Source organism: Bombina bombina, chromosome 12, assembly GCF_027579735.1.
Source record: "Bombina bombina isolate aBomBom1 chromosome 12, aBomBom1.pri, whole genome shotgun sequence".
In the NCBI taxonomy this organism is placed as follows: domain Eukaryota; kingdom Metazoa; phylum Chordata; class Amphibia; order Anura; family Bombinatoridae; genus Bombina; species Bombina bombina.
The window spans coordinates 79,477,461-79,503,716 of NC_069510.1; the positions used below are offsets into that span (position 1 = coordinate 79,477,461).

General features: G+C 40.9%; 1 protein-coding gene across 5 annotated transcripts in view; it reads right to left on the reverse strand.

Moving 5' to 3' along the window:
- ZNF618 (zinc finger protein 618) overlaps positions 1-26,256 on the reverse strand; it is a 692,337-nt gene that overhangs the window by 333,092 nt on the left and 332,989 nt on the right. For all 5 annotated transcript variants that reach the window (XM_053696021.1, XM_053696019.1, XM_053696018.1 and 2 more), the window contains exon 4: positions 24,094-24,171. In XM_053696021.1, the coding sequence (XP_053551996.1) occupies positions 24,094-24,171 (78 nt within the window). The remainder of the gene's footprint in view (positions 1-24,093; positions 24,172-26,256) is intronic.

Consider the following 26,256-nt stretch of genomic DNA (forward strand, 5'->3'; position numbering starts at 1 on the left):
ACTTAGATTTAGAAGTAACATCAGCTGACCACGATTTTAGCCACAGTGCTCTGCGTGCCTGAATGGCGAAACCGGAATTCTTAGCCGTAAGTTTAGTTAAATGTACTACGGCATCTGAAACAAATGAATTAGCTAGCTTAAGTGTTTTAAGCCTGTTTGAAATTTCTTCGATAGTAATTGAGTCAAGAGTCTCTTCCAGGGACTCGGACCAAAAAGCGGCCGCGGCCGTGACAGACGAAATACATGCAAGGGGTTGTAGTATAAAACCTTGTTGAACAAACATTTTCTTAAGGTAACCCTCTAATTTTTTATCCATTGGATCTGAAAAGGCACAGCTATCCTCCACCGGGATAGTGGTACGCTTAGCCAGAGTAGAAACCGCTCCCTCCACCTTAGGGATCGTCTGCCATAAGTCCTGTGTGGTGGCGTCTATTGGGAACATTTTTCTAAATACAGGAGGGGGGGAAAAGGGTACACCGGGCCTATCCCACTCCTTAGTAATTATCTCTGTAAGCCTCTTAGGTATAGGAAATACGTCAGTACTCGCCGGTACCGCATAGTATCTATCCAGCCTACATAACTTCTCTGGAATTGCTACGGTGTTACAATCATTCAGAGCCGCTAATACCTCCCCTAGTAGAACGCGGAGGTTCTCAAGCTTAAACTTAAAATTAGAAATGTCTGAATCCACTCTATTGGGATCAGAACCGTCACCAGCAGATTGAAGCTCTCCGTCCTCATGTTCCGCATACTGTGACCCAGTATCTGACATGGCCCTAGCATTATCAGCGCACTCTGTTCTCACCCCAGAGTGGTCACGCTTCCCTCTAAGTTCGGGTAATTTAGACAAAACTTCAGTCATAACATTAGCCATGTCCTGCAATGTGATTTGTAATGGCCGCCCTGAAGTACTCGGCGTTACCATATCACGCACCTCCCGAGCGGGAGATTCAGGTACTGACACGTGAGGCAAGTTAGTCGGCATAACTTTCCCCTCGTTGTTTGGTGAATGATGTTCAATTTGTACAGATTGACTTTTATTTAAAGTAGCATCAATGCAATTAGTACATAAATTTCTATTGGGCTCCACTTTGGCTTTAGCACATATAGCACAGAGATATTCCTCTGAGTCAGACATGTTAAACACACTAGCAATTAAACCAGCAGCTTGGAAATACTTTTCAATTTAATTTTCAATAGTATGAAAAAACGTACTGTGCCTTTAAGAAGCACAGAAGTTATGACAGTTGAGAAACAATAAAACGGATAAACTATAAAATCAAATTCTTTCCGGTAAAAATATAATTTTAGCAAAGGATTGCCCCCATTAGCAATGGATAACTAACCCTTAAATGGCAGAAAAAAAAGTACAGAATATAACGTTTTTTATCACAGTCAAGCACTATCTCACAGGTCTGCTGTGAGTGATTACCTCCCTCAAAATAAGTTTTGAAGACCCTTGAGCTCTGTAGAGACGAACCGGATCATGCAGGGAAGAAAAACAGACTTGTCACTGAATTCCTGATGCGTAGTAAAAGCGCCAAATTAAGCCCCTCCCCCTCACACACAACAGTGAGGGAGATCAGTAAACTGTCAAAAATTAAATAAAATGCCCGCCAAGTGGATAATTAGTGCCCAACACAATTTTTCACCCAGTACCTCAGAAAATTAAACGATTTAACATGCCAGCAAAACGTTTAACCTCAATAAATAAATTGTCACAGAAACCTACTGCTAGCCGTTCTCACTGCAATATAGGCTAAGGTTTTATTCATACAGTATCATTCCAGTGAAGTGCCATTCCCCAGAATACTGAAGTGAAAATATACATACATGACAGCCTGATACCAGTTGCTACTACTGCATTTAAGGCTGAACTTACTTTATATAGGTATTTGCAGTATTTTCTAGTCAATTCCATTCTCAGAAAATAATAAGCTGCCACATACCTCTTTGCAGGTGAACCTGCCCGCTGTCCCCTGATCTGAAGTATACCTCACCCCTCAGATGGCCGAGAACAGCAACATGATCTTAACTACTCCGGTTAAAATCATACAGAAACTCAGGTAGATTCTTCTTCAAATTCTCCCTGAGAAGGAACAACACACTCCGGTGCTGTTTTAAAATAACAAACTTTTGATTGAAGTTATAAAAACTAAGTAAAATCACCACAGTCCTCTCACACATCCTATCTATTAGTTGGGTGTAAGAGAATGACTGGGTGTGACGTAGAGGGGAGGAGCTATATGGCAGCTCTGCTGGGTGATCCTCTTGCACTTCCTGTTGGGGAGGAGTTAATATCCCAGAAGTAATGATGACCCGTGGACTGATCACACTTAACAGGAGAAAAAGGCACTACAAGTGCCTTTACATTGTGGTTTAAACTGTTAATATATACAGGTATGTATAAGCTTATATACATATATATGTATGTGTAAATATGTGTATATACATATATAAACAGTCACAAATACTTATCTATATATTCATATATACATTTTAAATATGCTGCCAACGTTGCACTAGCTTCTTTGCTGTGTCTATTGGCATCAGAACAATGCTCCCATTGGAGCCTTTAAAAGCACACTCTCGTGAGCGCAAAGTTTCCATGCAATGTGAATGCAAAGCTGCGTTCACATTACTATTAACTTGTAATACCAGCGCACATTTGCGTGCACCTGTATTACTGAGTGGAGTGCAAATATAGCGCTTGCGAAAATGCAATTTTGCACTATACTCGTAAAATAGCTCTTATTGTTGGGATTGGGCACTATAGAGTGAGAAGTTGAAAGCTGGAGCCATCTTCATGTGGTTCCCAGAGTTGTGAGATACTTGAGTTTACTCCAAGCCTCAGTCAGACATTATAACTCTGTATGGAACTGTGAAAATGCCTGCTGCGGTCACTAACCAGGTGTAGTGCACTTCTCACACTGCGGTCTCTACAGACTATGATGAACAAGTGCAGGTGACTGGGAGCAGCACTGAAAATGTGAGTAATGACACAAATTTCTCCAAGCCCTCCGGTCTGTCTGTCTGAGCAAGAGCTCCTGACTGCGGATGATGCGGCTGTTCAAACTTCTTACATGCCAACTAACGTGAGACACAATAGTTTCCATACTTTTCGTCCACTCTGAGCCTCTATTAGGTAGAAACTTTGGAGAATCCGGTGACCTTATAGTCTACCTGCAGCCTGCAAAGCATCTTAATGAACTCTCTATACAGCACAGTTTTTAGCTAGTGTGTTGCTCCAGGCCTGATTGTGAGTATTTTTCTAGTACTCACTCTCTGGTGGTTGATCTAAGCTGGAAGTGTTAACTGCAGGCCTTTTACAAATTTGTTTTGTCTCCTCTGCGATGGCAGTATGGAGTGGGTTAAAGTTTCAATGACTGGTGTACAGTGGGGGACTTTGACTTCTCGTGATCCATATTTGTTTGAAGTTATAGAACACCCCACAAGTCTCAAGGATTTATTTGAAAAATTACTCAGAGTTCCTAGCACTCTTTATAATATTATCCTGGAATGTGAGCTCAGGCTTCATCATATAGCTATAATGGTATACTAGGTCAGATATTTGTATTGCCTAGCATTATTAGCTTTATACTTAGGGGTCAGTGAACAGTTTATTATATGATTATCTATAGATCTGATAGTTATTTTCTAATTGGTGCTACATCTATTAACTCCTACGCCATTCATTATTCTTATTTGTGTACATATATTGCACTAGATAGTATTTGGCAGCTATGTTGCAGTTAACTATCCCTGCAAATGCTATATGTAATGTGATTTAAATATAAATATAAATGAGCTGCACTATTGGGACTACTGAACTAAATATCTATTATAAGATATGAATCCTATGAATATAGCATCACTATAAATAACTGTATATACTCTATATCCTTGGGTTATAGCTCATTTAGTGTCTCCTGTTGGAGTAATGCAGTACTGTGGTTGTATCTTTACAAGTGCTGTTATGTTTATCTTCATAGTACCCAATTGCAGAAACTGTGAATATTGTCTTGTGTACCCACTATTAATAAGACACTGCTCTTATTTTTGTATGCTTGGGCTGCTCTCTTAAGTTACCATTCAGAAGCTGCCAGTTATAGTTAACTTTAACTTGTACAGGGTATTTTGGGTCCAAAAGAGGCCCATTTTGTTGTACAGTATTTTTCCCTTCTTTTTATTCAATTGCTTAAAGGGACACTGAACTTCAGATTGAGCATGCCATTTTAAGCAACTTTCTAATTTACTCCTATTATCAATTTTTCTTCGTTCTCTTGCTATCTTTATTTGAAAAATAAGGCATCTAAGCTAAGGAGCCAGCCAATTTTTGGTTGAGAACCTGGACAGCACTTGTTTATTGGTGGGTGAATTTATCCACCAATAAGCAAGAACAACCTAGGTTGTTCAACAAAAATGGTCCGGCTGCGAAACTTACATTCTTGCTTTTCAAATAAAGATACCAAGAGAATGAATAACATTTGATAATAGGAGTACATTAAAAAAGTTGTTTAAAAATTGCATGCTCTATCTGAATCACAAAAGAAAACATTTGGGCTCAGTGTCCCTTTAATCTATGAGGTCCAAAAGTTACCTCCTCTAGCTGAGAAGGGAACAATTTATTAAAAACGTTTCTTACAATATTTCTTTTAACGCAGAGGTTTTTATTTAATTTACCTATGTACTAGACTCCTAATGAAGATTTGGGTGTAATATAGTTATATGTCAGAAGTAATTGCCATATTGTTTAGCAACTTCTGTTATTATTACTACATATGTAAAAACTAAATCAGAATGTATATGTTCTTGTCTGTACTGCTTTTAGATGAACCTCAATAAAAAGACGAAAAACATAATTTATGCTTACCTGATAAATTTATTTCTCTTGTAGTGTATCCAGTCCACGGATCATCCATTACTTGTGGGATATTCTCCTTCCCAACAGGAAGTTGCAAGAGGATCACCCACAGCAGAGCTGCTATATAGCTCCTCCCCTCACTGCCATATCCAGTCATTCGACCGAAACAAGCCGAAAAAGGAGAAACCATAGGGTGCAGTGGTGACTGTAGTTTAATTAAAATTTAGACCTGCCTGAAAAGGACAGGGCGGGCCGTGGACTGGATACACTACAAGAGAAATAAATTTATCAGGTAAGCATAAATTATGTTTTCTCTTGTTAAGTGTATCCAGTCCACGGATCATCCATTACTTGTGGGATACCAATACCAAAGCTAAAGTACACGGATGATGGGAGGGACAAGGCAGGAACTTAAACGGAAGGAACCACTGCCTGTAGAACCTTTCTCCCAAAAACAGCCTCCGAAGAAGCAAAAGTATCAAATTTGGAAAATTTGGAAAAAGTATGAAGGGAAGACCAAGTTGCAGCCTTGCAAATCTGTTCAACAGAGGCCTCATTTTTAAAGGCCCAGGTGGAAGCCACAGCTCTAGTAGAATGAGCTGTAATCCTTTCAGGAGGCTGCTGTCCAGCAGTCTCATAGGCTAAACGGATTATACTCCGAAGCCAAAAAGAAAGAGAGGTTGCCGAGGCTTTCTGACCTCTCCTCTGTCCAGAGTAAACAACAAACAGGTTAGATGTTTGGCGAAAATCTTTAGTAGCCTGTAAGTAAAACTTCAAGGCACGGACTACGTCTAGATTATGCAAAAGACGTTCCTTCTTTGAAGAAGGATTAGGACATAATGATGGAACAACAATCTCTTGATTGATATTCTTGTTAGAAACCACCTTAGGTAAAAACCCAGGTTTTGTACGCAGAACAACTTTATCTGAATGAAAGATCAGATAAGGAGAATCACAATGTAAGGCAGATAACTCCGAGACTCTTCGAGCCGAGGAAATAGCCATCAGAAAAAGAACTTTCCATGAAAGAAGTTTGATATCAATAGAATGAAGGGGTTCAAACGGAACCCCTTGAAGAACTTTAAGAACCAAGTTTAAGCTCCATGGAGGAGCAACAGGTTTAAACACAGGCTTAATTCTAACTAAAGCCTGACAAAATGCCTGAACGTCTGGAACTTCTGCCAGACGCTTGTGTAAAAGAATAGACAGAGCAGAAATCTGTCCCTTTAAAGAACTATCTGATAATACTTTGTCCAAACCCTCTTGGAGGAAGGACAATATCCTAGGAATCCTAACCCTACTCCATGAGTAATTCTTGGATTCACACCAATGAAGATATTTACGCCATATCTTGTGGTAAATTTTCCTGGTGACAGGCTTTCGTGCCTGTATTAAGGTATCAATTACTGACTCGGAGAAGCCACGCTTTGATAGGATCAAGCGTTCAATCTCCATGCAGTCAGTCTCAGAGAAAGTAGATTCGGATGATTGAAAGGACCTTGTATTAGAAAGTCTTGTCTCAGAGGCAGAGTCCATGGTGGAAAGGATGACATGTCCACTAGGTCTGCATACCAGGTCCTGCGTGGCCACGCAGGCGCTATCAATATCACCGATGCTCTTTCCTGTTTGATTTTGGCAATCAAACGAGGGAGCAGAGGAAACGGTGGAAACACATAAGCCAGGTTGAAGAACCAAGGCGCTGCTAGAGCATCTATCAGTGCCGCTTCTGGGTCCCTGGACCTGGATCCGTAACAAGGAAGCTTGGCGTTCTGGCGAGACGCCATGAGATCCAATTCTGGTTTGCCCCAACGGAGAACCAATTGAGCAAACACCTCCGGATGGAGTTCCCATTCCCCCGGATGAAAAGTCTGATGACTTAGAAAATCTGCCTCACAGTTCTCTACACCTGGGATATGGATCGCTGACAGGTGGCAAGAGTCTCTGCCCAGCGAATTATCTTGGAGACTTCTGACATCGCTAGGGAACTCCTGGTTCCCCCTTGATGGTTGATGTAAGCCACAGTCGTGATGTTGTCCGACTGAAATCTGATGAACCTCAGTGTTGCTAGCTGAGGCCAAGCCAGAAGAGCATTGAATATTGCTCTTAACTCCAGAATATTTATTGGGAGGAGTTTCTCCTCCTGAGTCCATGAACCCTGAGCTTTCAGGGAGTTCCAGACTGCACCCCAACCTAGAAGGCTGGCATCTGTTGTTACAATTGTCCAATCTGGTCTGTGAAAGGTCATACCCTTGGACAGATGGGCCCGAGATAACCACCAGAGAAGAGAATCTCTGGTTTCCTGATCCAGATTTAGTAGAGGGGACAAATCTGTGTAATCCCCATTCCACTGACTGAGCATGCATAATTGCAGCGGTCTGAGATGCAGGCGCGCAAATGGCACTATGTCCATCGCCGCTACCATTAAGCCGATTACTTACCGTGGGGCGCGGAATGGAGTGAAGAACACGGCAAGCATTTAGAAGTTTTGATAACCTGGACTCAGTCAGGTAAATTTTCATTTCTACAGAATCTATTAAGAGTCCCTAGGAAGGAAACCCTCGTGAGAGGAGATAGAGAACTCTTTTCTTTGTTCACTTTCCACCCATGCGACCTCAGGAATGCCAGAACTATCTCTGTATGAGATTTGGCAATTTGAAAGCTTGACGCCTGTATCAGGATATCGTCCAGGTAAGGAGCCACCGCTATGCCTCGCGGTCTTAGGACCGCCAGAAGTGAGCCCAGAACCTTTGTAAAAATTCTTGGGGCTGTAGCCAACCCGAATGGAAGAGCTACACATTGGTAATGCCAGTCTAGAAAGGCAAACCTCAGGAACCGATGATGATTCTTGTGAATCGGAATGTGAAGGTAGGCATCCTTTAAGTCCACTGTGGTCATGTACTGACCCTCTTGGATCATGAGTAAAATGGTTCGAATAGTTTCCATCTTGAATGACGGAACTCTGAGGAATTTGTTTAGGATCTTTAAATCCAAAATTGGTCTGAAGGTTCCCTCTTTTTTGGGAACCACAAACAGATTTGAATAAAACCCCTGTCCTTGTTCCGTCCGCGGAACTGGATGGATCACTCCCATTACAAGGAGATCTTGTACGCAGTTTAGGAATGCCTCTTCCTTTATCTGGTTTGCAGATAATCTTGAAAGTTGAAATCTCCCTTGTGGAGGAGAAGCTTTGAAGTCCAGAAGATATCCCTGAGATATGATCTCCAACGCCCAGGGATCCTGAACATCTCTTGCCCATGCCTGGGCGAAGAGAGAGAGTCTGCCCCCTACTAGATCCGTTGTCGGATAGGGGGCCGCTCCTTCATGCTGTCTTAGAGGCAGCAGCAGGCTTTCTGGCCTGCTTGCCCTTGTTCCAGGACTGGTTAGGTTTCCAGGCCTGCTTGGATTGAGCAAAAGTTCCCTCTTGTTTTGAAGCAGAGGAAGTTGATGCTGCACCTGCCTTGAAATTTCGAAAGGCACGAAAATTAGACTGTTTGGCCTTTGATTTGGCCCTGTCCTGAGGAAGGGTATGACCCTTACCTCCAGTAATGTCAACAATAATTTCTTTCAAACCAGGCCCGAATAAGGTCTGCCCCTTGAAAGGAATGTTGAGTAATTTAGACTTTGAAGTCACATCAGCTGACCAGGATTTGAGCCATAGCGCCCTACGCGCCTGGATGGCGAATCCGGAATTCTTAGCCGTTAGTTTAGTCAAATGAACAATGGCATCAGAAACAAATGAGTTAGCTAGCTTAAGAGTTCTAAGCTTTTCAACAATTTCAGTCAATGGAGCTGTATGGATGGCCTCTTCCAGGGCCTCAAACCAGAATGCCGCCGCAGCAGTGACAGGCGCAATGCATGCAAGGGGCTGTAAAATAAAACCTTGTTGAATAAACATTTTCTTAAGGTAACCCTCTAATTTTTTTATCCATTGGATCTGAAAAAGCACAACTGTCCTCAACCGGGATAGTGGTACGCTTTGCTAAAGTAGAAACTGCTCCCTCCACCTTAGGGACAGTCTGCCATAAGTCCCGTGTAGTGGCATCTATTGGAAACATTTTTCTAAATATAGGAGGTGGGGAAAAAGGCACACCAGGCCTATCCCACTCCTTACTAATAATTTCTGTAAGCGTTTTAGGTATTGGAAAAACATCAGTACTCACCGGCACTGCATAGTATTTATCCAGCCTACACAATTTCTCTGGCACTGCAATTGTGTCACAGTCATTCAGAGCAGCTAATACCTCCCCAAGCAATACACGGAGGTTCTCAAGCTTAAATTTAAAATTAGAAATCTCTGAATCAGGTCTCCCCGATTCAGAGACGTCACCCACAGACTGAAGCTCTGCGTCCTCAGGTTCTGCATATTGTGACGCAGTATCAGACATGGCTCTTACAGCATCTACGCGCTCTGTATCTCGTCTAACCCCAGAGCTATTGCGCTTGCCTCTCAATTCAGGCAATCTGGATAATACCTCTGACAGGGTATTATTGATGATTGCAGCCATGTCCTGCAAAGTAATCGCTATGGGCGTCCCTGACGTACTTGGCGCCATATTAGCGTGCGTCCCTTTAGCGGGAGGCGAAGCGAGAGTTTGTCGGCATTACTTTCCCCTCGACAGACCCCTCTGGTGACAATTCTTTTATAGATAAAGACTGATCTTTACTGTTTAAGGTGAAATCAATACATTTAGTACACATTCTCCTATGGGGCTCCACCATGGCTTTTAAACATAATGAACACGTATCCTCTGTTTCAGACATGTTTGTACAGACTAGCAATGCTTGGAAAAACACTTTAAAGCAAGTTAACAAGCAATATAAAAAACGTTACTGTGCCTTTAAGAGAAACAAATTTTGACAAAATTTGAAATAACAGTGAAAAAAGGCAGTTACACTAACAAAATTTTTACAGTGTATGTAACAAGTCAGCAGAGCATTGCACCCACTTGCAAATGGATGATTAACCCCTTAATAACAAAAACAGAATAATAAATGACAAAAACGTTTTTTAAACACAGTCACAACAACTGCCACAGTCTACTGTGATTGTTACCCTCCTCAAACACGACTTTGAAGCCTTTTGAGCCCTTCAGAGATGTCCTGTATCATGCAGAGGAAAGCTGAATGTCTCTGTCAGTATTTTTATCTGCACAGAAAAGCACTAAAATAGGCCCTTCCCACTCATATTGCAACAGTGGAAAGCTTCAGGAAACTGTTTCTAGGCAAAAATCAAGCCAGCCATGTGGAAAAAAACTAGGCCCCAATAAGTTTTGTCACCAAACATATATAAAAACGATTAACATGCCAGCAAACGTTTTATATTACACTTTTATAAGAGTATGTATCTCTGTTAATAAGCCTGATACCAGTCGCTATCACTGCATTTAAGGCTTAACTTACATTAATCCGGTATTAGCAGCATTTTTCTAGCAAATTCCATCCCTAGAAATATATTAACTGCACATACCTTATTGCAGGAAAACCTGCACGCCATTCCCCCTCTGAAGTTACCTCACTCCTCAGAATATGTGAGAACGGCAGTGGATCTTAGTTACTTCTGCTAAGATCATAGAAATCACAGGCAGATTCTTCTTCTATTGCTTCCTGAGATGAAACAGTACACTCCGGTACCATTTAAAAATAACAAACTTTTGATTGAAGTTAAAAAACTAACTATAATACACCACTCTCCTCTTACTACGTCCATCTTTGTTGAGAGTTGCAAGAGAATGACTGGATATGGCAGTGAGGGGAGGAGCTATATAGCAGCTCTGCTGTGGGTGATCCTCTTGCAACTTCCTGTTGGGAAGGAGAATATCCCACAAGTAATGGATAATCCGTGGACTGGATACACTTAACAAGAGAAATAATACATGCTTTCTAATGAATAAAGGAAAGATCCAATAGAAATAGATAATATAACATTTAAAGGGACATGAAACCCAAATTTTTTCTTTCATGATTTAGAAAGAAAATGTAATTTTAAACATCTTTCTAATTTACTTCTATTATCTAATTTGTTTTATTCTCTTGATATTCTTTGCTGAAAAGCATATCTAGATATGCTCAGTAGCTGCTGATTGGTTGTTGCACATAGAAGCCTTGTGTGATTGGCTCACCCATGTGCATTGCTTTTTCTTCAACTAAGGATATCTAAAAAATGAAGCAAAATAAATAATAGAAGTAAATTGTAATGTTGTTTAAATTTGTATTCTCTATATGAATCATGAAAGAAAGATTTTGGGTTCAGTGGCCCTTTACGTTAAAAAAAAATTACATGGTCAAAAAAAAACAAAAAAACAGAGATTTGAGATCCTGATAGAAAAGGGGCCCTTGAGACAACAGGTTTTGTCTCAGAGGAAGAAGCCATGGAGGAGATGAGGACATTTGCATTATATCCGCATGCCATATTGTGCAGGGCCATCCTGGAGTAATTAATATTACTGAAGCTGAATCCTGTTTGATCCGAGCAATGACTCTTGGAAGAAGAACAAACGGAGGAAACAGGCATGAAAGATTAAACTGCCATGGACATACAAGGTGTCTATTATGTGAGCCTTTGGATCTCTTGATCTTGCACAATATCTTGGAAGATTGTGATTTAAGTGAGAGGTCATCAGATCTATGTCCAGTAGACCCAATTTGATCATTAAGCGATTGAAAATGTCTTGATGGAGAGACCACTCTCCTGGATAGACCGACTGACGGGTGAGAAAATCCACCTCCCGGCTGTTAACTCCTGGTATGTGAATTGCTGATAGGGAGCAATGATTCCTCTCTGCCCAAGACAGAATCTGAGACACTTCCTGCATGACCAGTGGACTGCTGGTAAACCATTGATGAAGTAAGCCACCACTGTGATATTGTCCAACTGGAAACATATGGAATTTTCCTCCTTCAATAGGGGTTAGGACTGAAGCACCCCAAGAATCCCTCGAAGTACCAGAATGTTGATTGGTAGCCCACCTCTAGAGGAGACCAGACTCCTTGCACTCTTCGAGAACCCCAGACCGCCCCCAGACTGAAAGATTGACATCCATAGTCACAATAGCCCATGACGGACGAAGAAAGGGTGCACCAAGGGTCAAAGAAGGACCAAGAGAGAGATTGTCTGATGGAGAAATCCAGAGCAATCTGTGGCTCCAAGTGTAGATAATTCTTTGGCCACTGATTTAGCATAGATAATTGAAGGGGTCTCAAGTGGAGATGGGCAAAAGGAACTCAATTGAGAAGGCCTTCGACTCCATTTCCTGGGATCATCTATTTTCCACTCTTCCCAGGTATGGAGTCGAGGGTACCTTTCTAAACTTTGTCAAATTAATCTATAAATCCGCTAACACCTCTATTTTGATTAATAATTCTCATACCTCGAATTTCCCACTTCTTAAAGGCTCGAGACAGGGCTGTCCACTCTCCCCCTACCTTTTTAACTTAGCGCTTGAACCTTTAGTAATATATATAAGAAAAGAAATAGAGGGGATCAAAATAGGGAAGAGGAGAATTACCACTTTACTGTACGCCGACGACCTTTTAGTTTTGACAGCCAATACAGCGAGTAATATACCAATACTAACACAGATTCTCCAAGATTTTAGCAGTTTCTCTGGGTATAAAGTTAATATGCTAAAATCAGAGATCTTCTGGCTCAAAAAACTCAAAGACTCGGCGCAGGCATATTACTTTAAGGAAGCAAATTCCACTTTTGTTTACCTGGGGATAACGTTGTCATTGGATAGTAAGGAATGGTATGACTTAAATTATAAGCCAATTATTACTAAAATTAAACGTGATCTAGGAAATTGGGCCAAATTCTACCTTACGTTATCTGGCAAAATTAATTTGTTTAAAATGGTGACGTTCCCCAAAATTTTACATCTGATGCAAAACCTCCCAATTATAATAAAACAAGCAGACATAAAAATAATCAAGCACCTAATCACACAATTCATATGGGACGGGAAAAGAAAGGCCATTGCATATAATAAACTAGTATTACCCAGACATGACGGGGGATTAGCATTGCCAGATATAGAGTTTTATAATCTAGTGTGTATTTCTAAAATAGCTCTGGACTGGCTAACAGGGCCAGATTATTACACAGATTTAGCTACAGAAGAAGCGTTTGTTCAGCCATATTCCTTGAAGGCCTTGCTTCATTGTATCCCTGATAAATGTCCAAGGAAAATTAAGAAGATGCCAGTTATCTATAATGTAATTCAGGCCTGGTATAAATTATCTAAAAAGTTAAATTGTTCTCATCGTTATTCTAAACTTCTGACTATAACAGGTAACCCAAACTTTACACCAGCTTTAAACTCAAAAATCTTCAATGATTGGGCAAAAAAGGGTTTAAGATATATAGAACAGTTAAGGGATCCTGCTACTGGAGTTTGCCGATCAATGCAAGAGTTAATCGTAGAATATGGAATCTCTAATAAGGATTTCTTTTCCTTTTTTCAGATACGGAACTTCTTACAGGTCCTGTTACAGGACACACGAGAGGTCACAATTTCCGAAATAGTAGAGCCCGCATTTATACTTTTTAAAGCAGGGAAATATAACATAACTACATTATACAAACTAGCTTTGAATCAGAGAGGCTTGGATAATGTTAATAAATTAGCAGTCTGGTGGAAAGTTTCAGTTGATACCATACATAAAAGCTATAGGCGTGCAGATGCATCAACACTTGCTGCTGCCTGGAGAGAATCACATACGAAAATCATCAACCACATTTATATCACAGCGCATATGAAAGCATCGTGGGGTAACTTAGGTTCTCTTTGTCCTAAATGTAGACAAGCTAAAGCGGATATAATTCATTACTTTTGGGGATGCCCCAAGGTCAGGAAATTTTGGAATAAGATTAATTTTTGGACAAATAAAATTAATAAAGCACACGTCCAATTAAATGAAGATCATATCTTTTTCTTTATAGATTTCCACAAAGAAGGATTGAATAAATACTTAACATATTTAAATACGGTAATAATGACAGCTAGGCTGTTGATCCTTAAATATTGGAAATCGTTTAAAGCTCCTACTCTGTCAGAATTTATTCAAAAACTTAAAAACCAACTCATAATGGAACAAATGGATACCTCGATAAATTCGGAGGCACAAGTTAAACACTTTCTAACCAAATGGAAGAATGTAATTAACAGTATGCCTAAAGAAATCCAACTGATACTTATTTCACCCTTTAGAGGTACAGAATCTTTAGAATTGGCCCTATTGAGTAATGATTTTCCGGATCTACAGCCGAATTAATGCTATTTCACCGGAAGTTTATTAGTGGCCTGAGTGATGGGGGGAAGCAACTCGAGGGAAAGTCAAATTTTGTCAATTTTTTTTTTTTTTTTTTCTCTCTCTTTCTTTCTTTTTTTCTTATCTCGTTCTTCTGAGAAATTAAAATGACAAAAACTACCAACATATGGTGTGGGAACAAGTTACTATGAGAAATATAGAAATTCAGGATTCAAGTGTGAATTTATCATTTACATGACTAAATGTAAATTTGGAACCCTGTAGAAGAGCGACCTTAATTTATGTATTGGCGCTTCTTCTTTGATGATGTTATTGGTCTTCTTTGTTGTTGTTTTTTGTATGTCTCGCTTCTCATAATATTGTCTTATAAATGTGTTGGTTACAAATAAATAAAAAAAAAAAAAAGAAAAGGGGCCCTTGAGACAACAGGTTTTGTCTCAGAGGAAGAAGCCATGGAAGAGATGAGGACATTTGCATTATATCCGCATGCCATATTGTGCAGGGCCATCCTGGAGTAATTAATATTACTGAAGCTGAATCCTGTTTGATCCGAGCAATGACTCTTGGAAGAAGAACAAACGGAGGAAACAGGCATGAAAGATGAAACTGCCATGGACATACAAGGTGTCTATTATGTGAGCCTTTGGATCTCTTGATCTTGCACAATATCTTGGAAGATTGTGATTTAAGTGAGAGGTCATCAGATCTATGTCCAGTAGACCCAATTTGATCATTAAGCGATTGAAAATGTCTTGATGGAGAGACCACTCTCCTGGATAGACCGACTGACGGGTGAGAAAATCCACCTCCCGGCTGTTAACTCCTGGTATGTGAATTGCTGATAGGGAGCAATGATTCCTCTCTGCCCAAGACAGAATCTGAGACACTTCCTGCATGACCAGTGGACTGCTGGTAAACCATTGATGAAGTAAGCCACCACTGTGATATTGTCCAACTGGAAACATATGGAATTTTCCTCCTTCAATAGGGGTTAGGACTGAAGCACCCCAAGAATCCCTCGAAGTACCAGAATGTTGATTGGTAGCCCACCTCTAGAGGAGACCAGACTCCTTGCACTCTTCGAGAACCCCAGACCGCCCCCAGACTGAAAGATTGACATCCATAGTCACAATAGCCCATGACGGACGAAGAAAGGGTGCACCAAGGGTCAAAGAAGGACCAAGAGAGAGATTGTCTGATGGAGAAATCCAGAGCAATCTGTGGCTCCAAGTGTAGATAATTCTTTGGCCACTGATTTAGCATAGATAATTGAAGGGGTCTCAAGTGGAGATGGGCAAAAGGAACTCTGTCTAAAGCAAGGACTGAATCTATTATGACTCCTAGAAATGCTACCCTTAAAGCAAGAGATGAGCTTTTGGGAACTTTGATTCTCTAACCGTGGTCTTGGAGAAAAGACAGAAGATTGAGAGTATGAATAATAGCTAGTGACAGGGAAGGGGCTTGTACTAAAATGTTGTCCAGTTAAAGGAGAAGAATGTTTCAACATACCATATTTGTGACTGTAAATATTTTGTACATAAGTTTTACATTACACGTCCTCCAATGCTGAAAAAAAATAAAACCGGTTTACTAAGCTGCAGGAAAAGCTTTGTATACCTCCTGGTGTTTGCTCACTCCAGAGGTGGCAGATTTTAATCACCCTTTTCTTGCATGATTATCAAATTTGCTTCATTCTTTTGGTATCCTTTGTTGAAGAGTAAACCTAGGTAGGCTCATATGACATCAGGAGTGTGAATGTTTCTTTAGCACTCTATGGAAGCAGTGTTTTCCAACAATGTTTGTAGCAATGTTATACATTAGGGCTGCCACCTTTTATGGAAAAAAAAATCAGCCATACTCATTAGCATAAATATGGATACTTATACAGCATTAACTAGAACCAAAAGCTGCTAGGAGTGATTTTAAATGGTCATTGGTTAATAATTAGATTCTAACACTCTTAGAAAAAGTTTCACCATAGCATCTTTATTTCTATATTTAGGGCTCCATGTACTAAGCCGTCAATTGATCCGACATTGTAGATGCGAATAAACTCGCCGTTACTCGCCGCGGGCGAAATGGTGTCCGCTGTCACTATGTACTAATAATCCCCCCATAGACACGTCTAGCCCGCCTCGAGCAGTGGCGGAGTATTAATAAATTTGACGCCTTGCTCTCCGCGACTAAGCTAATGTACTTAAATGTCAGTTGAATTGTATGGCCAATTATTAACACGTGACATGCAAGGTGTCAGAAACGTCATAGTAGTCGCGGGAAAAGAATTTGGCTCCTATAAAAGGACATTGGTCATCCCAACCATCCTATAGAAATTTGACTTTATAGATTGCCATTCTTCTGGGGTAGATGGCAAACAAACATATTGAGGAAAAATAACCATCATAGCCCCTATGACTTTTGATAAGTGGCGTGAAAAAGCACATTGATTCCAATAATGACGCTAGAAACTGCCTGAAACGAGCCTGTTGCCATAAAATGCAATGCAGCTAATAGTTTCAAAAGTCCCAGAATAGCTTGTGAACGAGCCGTCATCGGCTCCAAATAATCTTCAATCTCTCGATACAGGTGTAATATGGATTCACGATCAAGCCGGAATCTTTGTATGATCTCTCGGTCAGAAAGGCCGTGCAAACCAACCCGTGGAAGGAATACACGGGGGACACGAACTCTCCTTCTTCTAACCAATCGATAAGCGACATTTCCAGTATTCTGTCTTCGAGACCGGATTTGCATCACACGGAGAATAAACAAATACAGAAGTGTCTCCATAGCTGCTGAAATGAACAATGTAAGTACAATGCTGATATTACTGCCTTATATATATATATGTCTAGACTGGCGTCTACATTGACTTTCCTATTGTTTTGTACCTTGCCCGCCACCTAAAAGGTGGCGAGGCAAAAATAACGTGGTGGGAGCGGAAATTGTAGAGAGCGGACAAATAGATTTTTCAGTACATTAGTTTTTAGCGAGTTGTTGGTCAAATGTGTCTAATTACAGTGAAAAAACAGAATTTATGTTTACCTGATAAATTACTTTCTCCAACGGTGTGTCCGGTCCACGGCGTCATCCTTACTTGTGGGGATATTCTCTTCCCCAACAGGAAATGGCAAAGAGCCCAGCAAAGCTGGTCACATGATCCCTCCTAGGCTCCGCCTACCCCAGTCATTCGACCGACGTTAAGGAGGAATATTTGCATAGGAGAAACCATATGATACCGTGGTGACTGTAGTTAAAGAAAATAAATTATCAGACCTGATTAAAAAACCAGGGCGGGCCGTGGACCGGACACACCGTTGGAGAAAGTAATTTATCAGGTAAACATAAATTCTGTTTTCTCCAACATAGGTGTGTCCGGTCCACGGCGTCATCCTTACTTGTGGGAACCAATACCAAAGCTTTAGGACACGGATGAAGGGAGGGAGCAAATCAGGTCACCTAAATGGAAGGCACCACGGCTTGCAAAACCTTTCTCCCAAAAATAGCCTCAGAAGAAGCAAAAGTATCAAACTTGTAAAATTTGGTAAAAGTGTGCAGTGAAGACCAAGTCGCTGCCCTACATATCTGATCAACAGAAGCCTCGTTCTTGAAGGCCCATGTGGAAGCCACAGCCCTAGTGGAATGAGCTGTGATTCTTTCAGGAGGCTGCAGTCCGGCAGTCTCGTAAGCCAATCTGATGATGCTTTTAATCCAAAAAGAGAGAGAGGTAGAAGTTGCTTTTTGACCTCTCCTTTTACCAGAATAAACAACAAACAAGGAAGATGTTTGTCTAAAATCCTTTGTAGCATCTAAATAGAATTTTAGAGCGCGAACAACATCCAAATTGTGTAACAAACGTTCCTTCTTCGAAACTGGTTTCGGACACAAAGAAGGCACGACTATCTCCTGGTTAATGTTTTTGTTAGAAACAACTTTTGGAAGAAAACCAGGTTTAGTACGTAAAACCACCTTATCTGCATGGAACACCAGATAAGGAGGAGAACACTGCAGAGCAGATAATTCTGAAACTCTTCTAGCAGAAGAAATTGCAACCAAAAACAAAACTTTCCAAGATAATAACTTAATATCAACGGAATGTAAGGGTTCAAACGGAACCCCCTGAAGAACTGAAAGAACTAAGTTGAGACTCCAAGGAGGAGTCAAAGGTTTGTAAACAGGCTTGATTCTAACCAGAGCCTGAACAAAGGCTTGAACATCTGGCACAGCTGCCAGTTTTTTGTGAAGTAACACAGACAAGGCAGAAATCTGTCCCTTCAAGGAACTTGCAGATAATCCTTTCTCCAATCCTTCTTGAAGAAAGGATAGAATCTTAGGAATCTTTACCTTGTCCCAAGGGAATCCTTTAGATTCACACCAACAGATATATTTTTTCCATATTTTGTGGTAAATTTTTCTAGTTACAGGCTTTCTGGCCTGAACAAGAGTATCAATAACAGAATCTGAGAACCCTCGTTTTGATAAGATCAAGCGTTCAATCTCCAAGCAGTCAGCTGGAGTGAGACCAGATTCGGATGTTCGAACGGACCTTGAACAAGAAGGTCTCGTCTCAAAGGTAGCTTCCATGGTGGAGCCGATGACATATTCACCAGATCTGCATACCAAGTCCTGCGTGGCCACGCAGGAGCTATCAAGATCACCGACGCCCTCTCCTGATTGATCCTGGCTACCAGCCTGGGGATGAGAGGAAACGGCGGGAATACATAAGCTAGTTTGAAGGTCCAAGGTGCTACTAGTGCATCTACTAGAGTCGCCTTGGGATCCCTGGATCTGGACCCGTAGCAAGGAACCTTGAAGTTCTGCCGAGAGGCCATCAGATCCATGTCTGGAATGCCCCACAGTTGAGTAATTTGGGCAAAGATTTCCGGATGGAGTTCCCACTCCCCCGGATGTAATGTCTGACGACTCAGAAAATCCGCTTCCCAATTTTCCACTCCTGGGATGTGGATTGCAGACAGGTGGCAGGAGTGAGCCTCCGCCCATTGAATGATTTTGGTCACTTCTTCCATCGCCAGGGAACTCCTTGTTCCCCCCTGATGGTTGATGTACGCAACAGTCGTCATGTTGTCTGATTGAAACCGTATGAACTTGGCCTTTGCTAGCTGAGGCCAAGCCTTGAGAGCATTGAATATCGCTCTCAGTTCCAGAATATTTATCGGTAGAAGAGATTCTTCCCGAGACCAAAGACCCTGAGCTTTCAGGGATCCCCAGACCGCGCCCCAGCCCATCAGACTGGCGTCGGTCGTGACAATGACCCACTCTGGTCTGCGGAAGGTCATCCCTTGTGACAGGTTGTCCAGGGACAGCCACCAACGGAGTGAGTCTCTGGTCCTCTGATTTACTTGTATCTTCGGAGACAAGTCTGTATAGTCCCCATTCCACTGACTGAGCATGCACAGTTGTAATGGTCTTAGATGAATGCGCGCAAAAGGAACTATGTCCATTGCCGCTACCATCAAACCTATTACTTCCATGCACTGCGCTATGGAAGGAAGAGGAACGGAATGAAGTGTTTGACAAGAGTTTAGAAGTTTTGTTTTTCTGGCCTCTGTCAGAAAAATCCTCATTTCTAAGGAGTCTATTATTGTTCCCAAGAAGGGAACCCTTGTCGACGGAGATAGAGAACTCTTTTCCACGTTCACTTTCCATCCGTGAGATCTGAGAAAGGCCAGGACTATGTCCGTGTGAGCCTTTGCTTGAGGAAGGGACGACGCTTGAATCAGAATGTCGTCCAAGTAAGGTACTACTGCAATGCCCCTTGGTCTTAGCACCGCTAGAAGGGACCCTAGTACCTTTGTGAAAATCCTTGGAGCAGTGGCTAATCCGAAAGGAAGCGCCACGAACTGGTAATGCTTGTCCAGGAATGCGAACCTTAGGAACCGATGATGTTCCTTGTGGATAGGAATATGTAGATACGCATCCTTTAAATCCACCGTGGTCATGAATTGACCTTCCTGGATGGAAGGAAGAATTGTTCGAATGGTTTCCATTTTGAACGATGGAACCTTGAGAAACTTGTTTAAGATCTTGAGATCTAAGATTGGTCTGAATGTTCCCTCTTTTTTGGGAACTATGAACAGATTGGAGTAGAACCCCATCCCTTGTTCTCCTAATGGAACAGGATGAATCACTCCCATTTTTAACAGGTCTTCTACACAATGTAAGAATGCCTGTCTCTTTATGTGGTCTGAAGACAATTGAGACCTGTGGAACCTCCCCCTTGGGGGAAGCCCCTTGAATTCCAGAAGATAACCTTGGGAGACTATTTCTAGTGCCCAAGGATCCAGAACATCTCTTGCCCAAGCCTGAGCGAAGAGAGAGAGTCTGCCCCCCACCAGATCCGGTCCCGGATCGGGGGCCAACATTTCATGCTGTCTTGGTAGCAGTGGCAGGTTTCTTGGCCTGCTTTCCCTTGTTCCAGCCTTGCATTGGTCTCCAGGCTGGCTTGGCTTGAGAAGTATTACCCTCTTGCTTAGAGGACGTAGCACTTGGGGCTGGTCCGTTTCTACGAAAGGGACGAAAATTAGGTTTATTTTTGGCCTTGAAAGACCTATCCTGAGGAAGGGCGTGGCCCTTACCCCCAGTGATATCAGAGATAATCTCTTTCAAGTCAGGGCCAAACAGCGTTTTCCCCTTGAAAGGAATGTTAAGGAGTTTGTTCTTGGAAGACGCATCCGCTGACCAAGATTTCAACCAAAGCGCTCTACGCGCCACAATAGCAAACCCAGAATTCTTCGCCGCTAACCTAGCCAATTGCAAAGTGGCGTCTAGGGTGAAAGAATTAGCCAATTTGAGAGCACGGATTCTGTCCATAATCTCCTTATAAGGAGGAGAATCACTATCGATCGCCTTTACTAGCTCATCGAACCAGAAACACGCGGCTGTAGTGACAGGGACAATGCATGAAATTGGTTGTAGAAGGTAACCTTGCTGAACAAACATCTTTTTAAGCAAACCTTCTAATTTTTTATCCATAGGATCTTTGAAAGCACAACTATCTTCTATGGGTATAGTGGTGCGTTTGTTTAAAGTAGAAACCGCTCCCTCGACCTTGGGGACAGTCTGCCATAAGTCCTTTCTAGGGCCGACCATAGGAAACAATTTTTTAAATATGGGGGGAGGGACGAAAGGTATACCGGGCCTTTCCCATTCTTTATTTACAATGTCCGCCACCCGCTTGGGTATAGGAAAAGCTTCTGGGAGCCCCGGGACCTCTAGGAACTTGTCCATTTTACATAGTTTCTCTGGGATGATCAAATTCTCACAATCATCCAGAGTGGATAATACCTCCTTAAGCAGAGCGCGGAGATGTTCCAACTTAAATTTAAATGTAATCACATCGGGTTCAGCTTGTTGAGAAATTTTCCCTGAATCTGAAATTTCTCCCTCAGACAAAACCTCCCTGGCCCCCTCAGACTGGTGTAGGGGCATTTCAGAACCATTATCATCAGCGTCCTCATGCTCTTCAGTATCTAAAACAGAGCAGTCGCGCTTACGCTGATAAGTGGGCATTTTGGCTAAAATGTTTTTGATAGAATTATCCATTACAGCCGTTAATTGTTGCATAGTAAGGAGTATTGGCGCGCTAGATGTACTAGGGGCCTCCTGAGTGGGCAAGACTCGTGTAGACGAAGGAGGGAATGATGCAGTACCATGCTTACTCCCCTCACTTGAGGAATCATCTTGGGCATCATTTTCAGTGTCACATAAATCACATTTATTTAAATGAGAAGGAACCTTGGCTTCCCCACATTCAGAACACAGTCTATCTGGTAGTTCAGACATGTTAAACAGGCATAAACTTGATAACAAAGTACAAAAAACGTTTTAAAATAAAACCGTTACTGTCACTTTAAATTTTAAACTGAACACACTTTATTACTGCAATTGCAAAAAAGTATGAAGGAATTGTTCAAAATTCACCAAAATTTCACCACAGTGTCTTAAAGCCTTAAAAGTATTGCACACCAAATTTGGAAGCTTTAACCCTTGAATAACCGGAGCCGTTTTTAACTTTAACCCCTTTACAGTCCCTGGTATCTGCTTTGCTGAGACCCAACCAAGCCCAAAGGGGAATACGATACCAAATGACGCCTTCAGAAAGTCTTTTCTATGTATCAGAGCTCCTCACACATGCGACTGCATGTCATGCTGCTCAAAAACAAGTGCGCAATACCGGCGCGAAAATGAGGCTCTGCCTATGATTAGGGAAAGCCCCTAGAGAATAAGGTGTCTAAAACAGTGCCTGCCGATATTATTTAACAAAAATACCCAGATTAAATGATTCCTCAAGGCTAAATATGTGTAATATATGAATCGATTTAGCCCAGAAAATGTCTACAGTCTTAATAAGCCCATGTGAAGCCCTTATTTACTGTCTGAATAAAAATGGCTTACCGGATCCCATAGGGAAAATGACAGCTTCCAGCATTACATCGTCTTGTTAGAATGTGTCATACCTCAAGCAGCAAAAGACTGCTCACTGTTCCCCCAACTGAAGTTAATTCCTCTCAACAGTCCTGTGTGGAACAGCCATGGATTTTAGTAACGGTTGCTAAAATCATTTTCCTCATACAAACAGAAATCTTCATCTCTTTTCTGTTTCAGAGTAAATAGTACATACCAGCACTATTTTAAAATAACAAACTCTTGATTGAATAATAAAAACTACAGTTAAACACTAAAAAACTCTAAGCCATCTCCGTGGAGATGTTGCCTGTACAACGGCAAAGAGAATGACTGGGGTAGGCGGAGCCTAGGAGGGATCATGTGACCAGCTTTGCTGGGCTCTTTGCCATTTCCTGTTGGGGAAGAGAATATCCCCACAAGTAAGGATGACGCCGTGGACCGGACACACCTATGTTGGAGAAATGGAGAGATATCGATGTTTGGCGGATAAGTACGCTCGCAATTTTAAATATGCGAGTTTGAAAATAGCTGACGACTTTGTACATATCAGTTTGCGAGTTTTGACGCAAGACTTTTTGCGGGTAGCTCGCTGACTGCTTAGTACATGGAGCCCTCAATCATTATTTAAAATTTTGACTTGACCTTAAAAATATGTCGGTAAAATACTGGCTTGGTGGCAACCCTATCTTCCATATAGTGCTACATGTGCACACTACTGAGGTCCTATGAGTGCACATACTCTTTACCAAACAATACAAAGAGAATGACGTTTCATTTTGACTTTAAGGGACAGTCAACACCAGAATTTTTGTTGTTTTAAAAGATAGATAATTCCTTAATTACCAATTCCCCAGTTTTGCATAACCAACACAGTTATAATTATACACCTTTTACCTCTGTAATTACCTTGTATCTAAGCCTCAGCAGACTGCCCCCTTATTTCAGTTCTTTTGACAGACTTGCATTTTAGCCAATCAGAGCTGTCTCCATGGTAAATTCACGTGCATGAGCTCAATGTTATCTATATGAAACACGTGAACTAATTCCCTCTAGTGGTGAAAAAGCTTTTAACTAAGAATACCAAGAGAACACAGCAAAATTGGTGATAAAAGTAAATTGGAAAGTTGTTTAAAATTACATGCCCTATTTCAAACATGAAAGTTTTTTTTTACTTGACTGTCCCTTTTACTGTCTCCTTAATATACCAACAACACCATCACTTATGTGTTATTTGTGAATGTCTACTTGATCACATTTGGTTTCGTTCAAGGTAAATTATGAACAAAAAGCATAATTGAAATGTAGCAATTTGCACGAGCAGAAAATACAAAAGACAGAAGGCAGCAGACATGCATAAATTACCCAGTGCACAAAAACTAGTAAATGCTTATAACATTTTTTAATGGCCGGAACAAGTGTTTATGCAACACATGTGGCACATGAAACAACATCTATCAAACAGAAAAAACAAACTAACAATCTGAAATCAACAATGAAGGGCATTTCAACAGTTAAATAAAAAATGTATTTTTTTTTACCCATATGCGCTCGGACATGAGTCTGGAAGCAGTTGTAGTATTTGTACTTTTTCCTACAAATTCCACATTCATAAGAGCCTGAAAAACAAGGATGGAGGAACAGATGATAAGTATACAAAAGGAGAACTGATAAATGAATGATAAAAAAAGTAAAAAATAAATTATTACAAGAAATTAATGTCACACTGCCAGGACTATCAAGTACAGTAGAATTGCATACTCCACAAATACACAATAAAACAATGTAATGACACTTTTTTCTGAGAAATTTCAAAGATTGCTTCCATAAACGTGCCTACTGTATCATGTGACAGCCATCAGCCAATCACAGACTCATATACGTACACACTGTGAACTCTTGCACATGGCTCAGTAGTGTGCATATAAAAAGGCAAAGAACAACTTGATAATGAAAGTAAATTGGAAAGTTGTTAAAAATTGCTTGCTCTATCTGAATCATGAAAGAACATTTTTTAATTTAGTGTCCCTTTAAAAATAAAATAATAGATATACTTTTCTACACTTCTTAAAGGGATATGAAACCCCAAAATATATTTTTGTGATTCAGACAGAGCACACCATTTTAAAAAAGTTTCTAAGTTACTTCTATTTTATCTATAAATCAAAGCACTTTATCACACAGAGTAACGGCAGTTAATATATGATGTTGTTCTTTTTACCCAGGTTTAATGGTTCAGTTTTATAAGAATAAAATGCTAAGATGGCCATGTCAGGAACAGAACCCCCAACCTTGTAGTTTGGACAGAAAGCGTAGTTAACCATTTAAAGAGAAATAAAATAAAAAAAAGCTATCACCAATACTGCTACAACATTTCAAGGAATAATGTTTGCAAACATAAGCATACTGCAAAAATGAGTCAGGTCAAATTTGAAATAAAAACTAATATAAATTAAATCAATATCAAGCATGTGAGAAATATAGCTCTTATAAAAAACACACATATCAAATGGCTTATCATTTCCATAAGAAACATGCATTTGTCCCATTACAGTTATTGAAAATGAAAGCAGTGATGGCTAACGTCACAACACATGGTGGCTCTAGATCAATATTTTAGAAACCTTAAAGGGATAGAAAGGTCAAAATCCAAGTGTGCATGGATGCAATTAGTATTTTTGAAATATACTTCCATTAGCAAAAAACATAATTTATGCTTACCTGCTAAATTTATTTCTCTTGTAGTGTATCCAGTCCATGGATCATCCATTACTTGTGGGATATATTCCCTTCCCAACAGGAAGTTGCAAGAGGATCACCCACAGCAGAGCTGCTATATAGCTCCTCCCCTCACATGTCATATCCAGTCATTCGACCGAAACAAAACAAGAAAGGAGAAACCATAGGGTGCAGTGGTGACTGGAGTTTTATAAAATTTAGATCTGCCTTGAAAAGACAGGGCGGGCCGTGGACTGGATACACTACAAGAGAAATAAATTTATCAGGTAAGCATAAATTATGTTTTCTCTTGTTAAGTGTATCCAGTCCACGGATCATCCATTACTTGTGGGATACCAATACCAAAGCTAAAGTACACGGATGATGGGAGGGACAAGGCAGGAACTTAAACGGAAAGAACCACTGCCTGTAGAACCTTTCTCCCAAAAACAGCCTCCGAAGAAGCAAAAGTGTCAAATTTGTAAAATTTTGAAAAGGTGTGAAGCGAAGACCAAGTCGCAGCCTTGCAAATCTGTTCAACAGAGAACTCATTCTTAGAGGCCCAGGTGGAAGCCACAGCTCTAGTAGAATGAGCTGTAATTCTTTCAGGGGGCTGCTGTCCAGCAGTCTCATAGGCTAAGCGTATTATGCTACGAAGCCAAAAGGAGAGAGAGGTTGCCGAAGCCTTTTGACCTCTCCTCTGTCCAGAGTAAACGACAAACAGGGAAGAAGTTTGACGAAAATCTTTAGTTGCCTGTAAATAGAACTTCAGGGCACGGACTACGTCCAGATTATGCAAAAGACGTTCCTTCTTTGAGGAAGGATTAGGGCACAATGATGGGACAACAATCTCTTGATTGATATTCCTGTTAGAAACTACCTTAGGTAAAAACCCAGGTTTAGTACGCAGAACTACCTTGTCTGAATGGAAAATCAGATAAGGAGAATCACAATGTAAGGCAGATAACTCAGAGACTCTTCGAGCC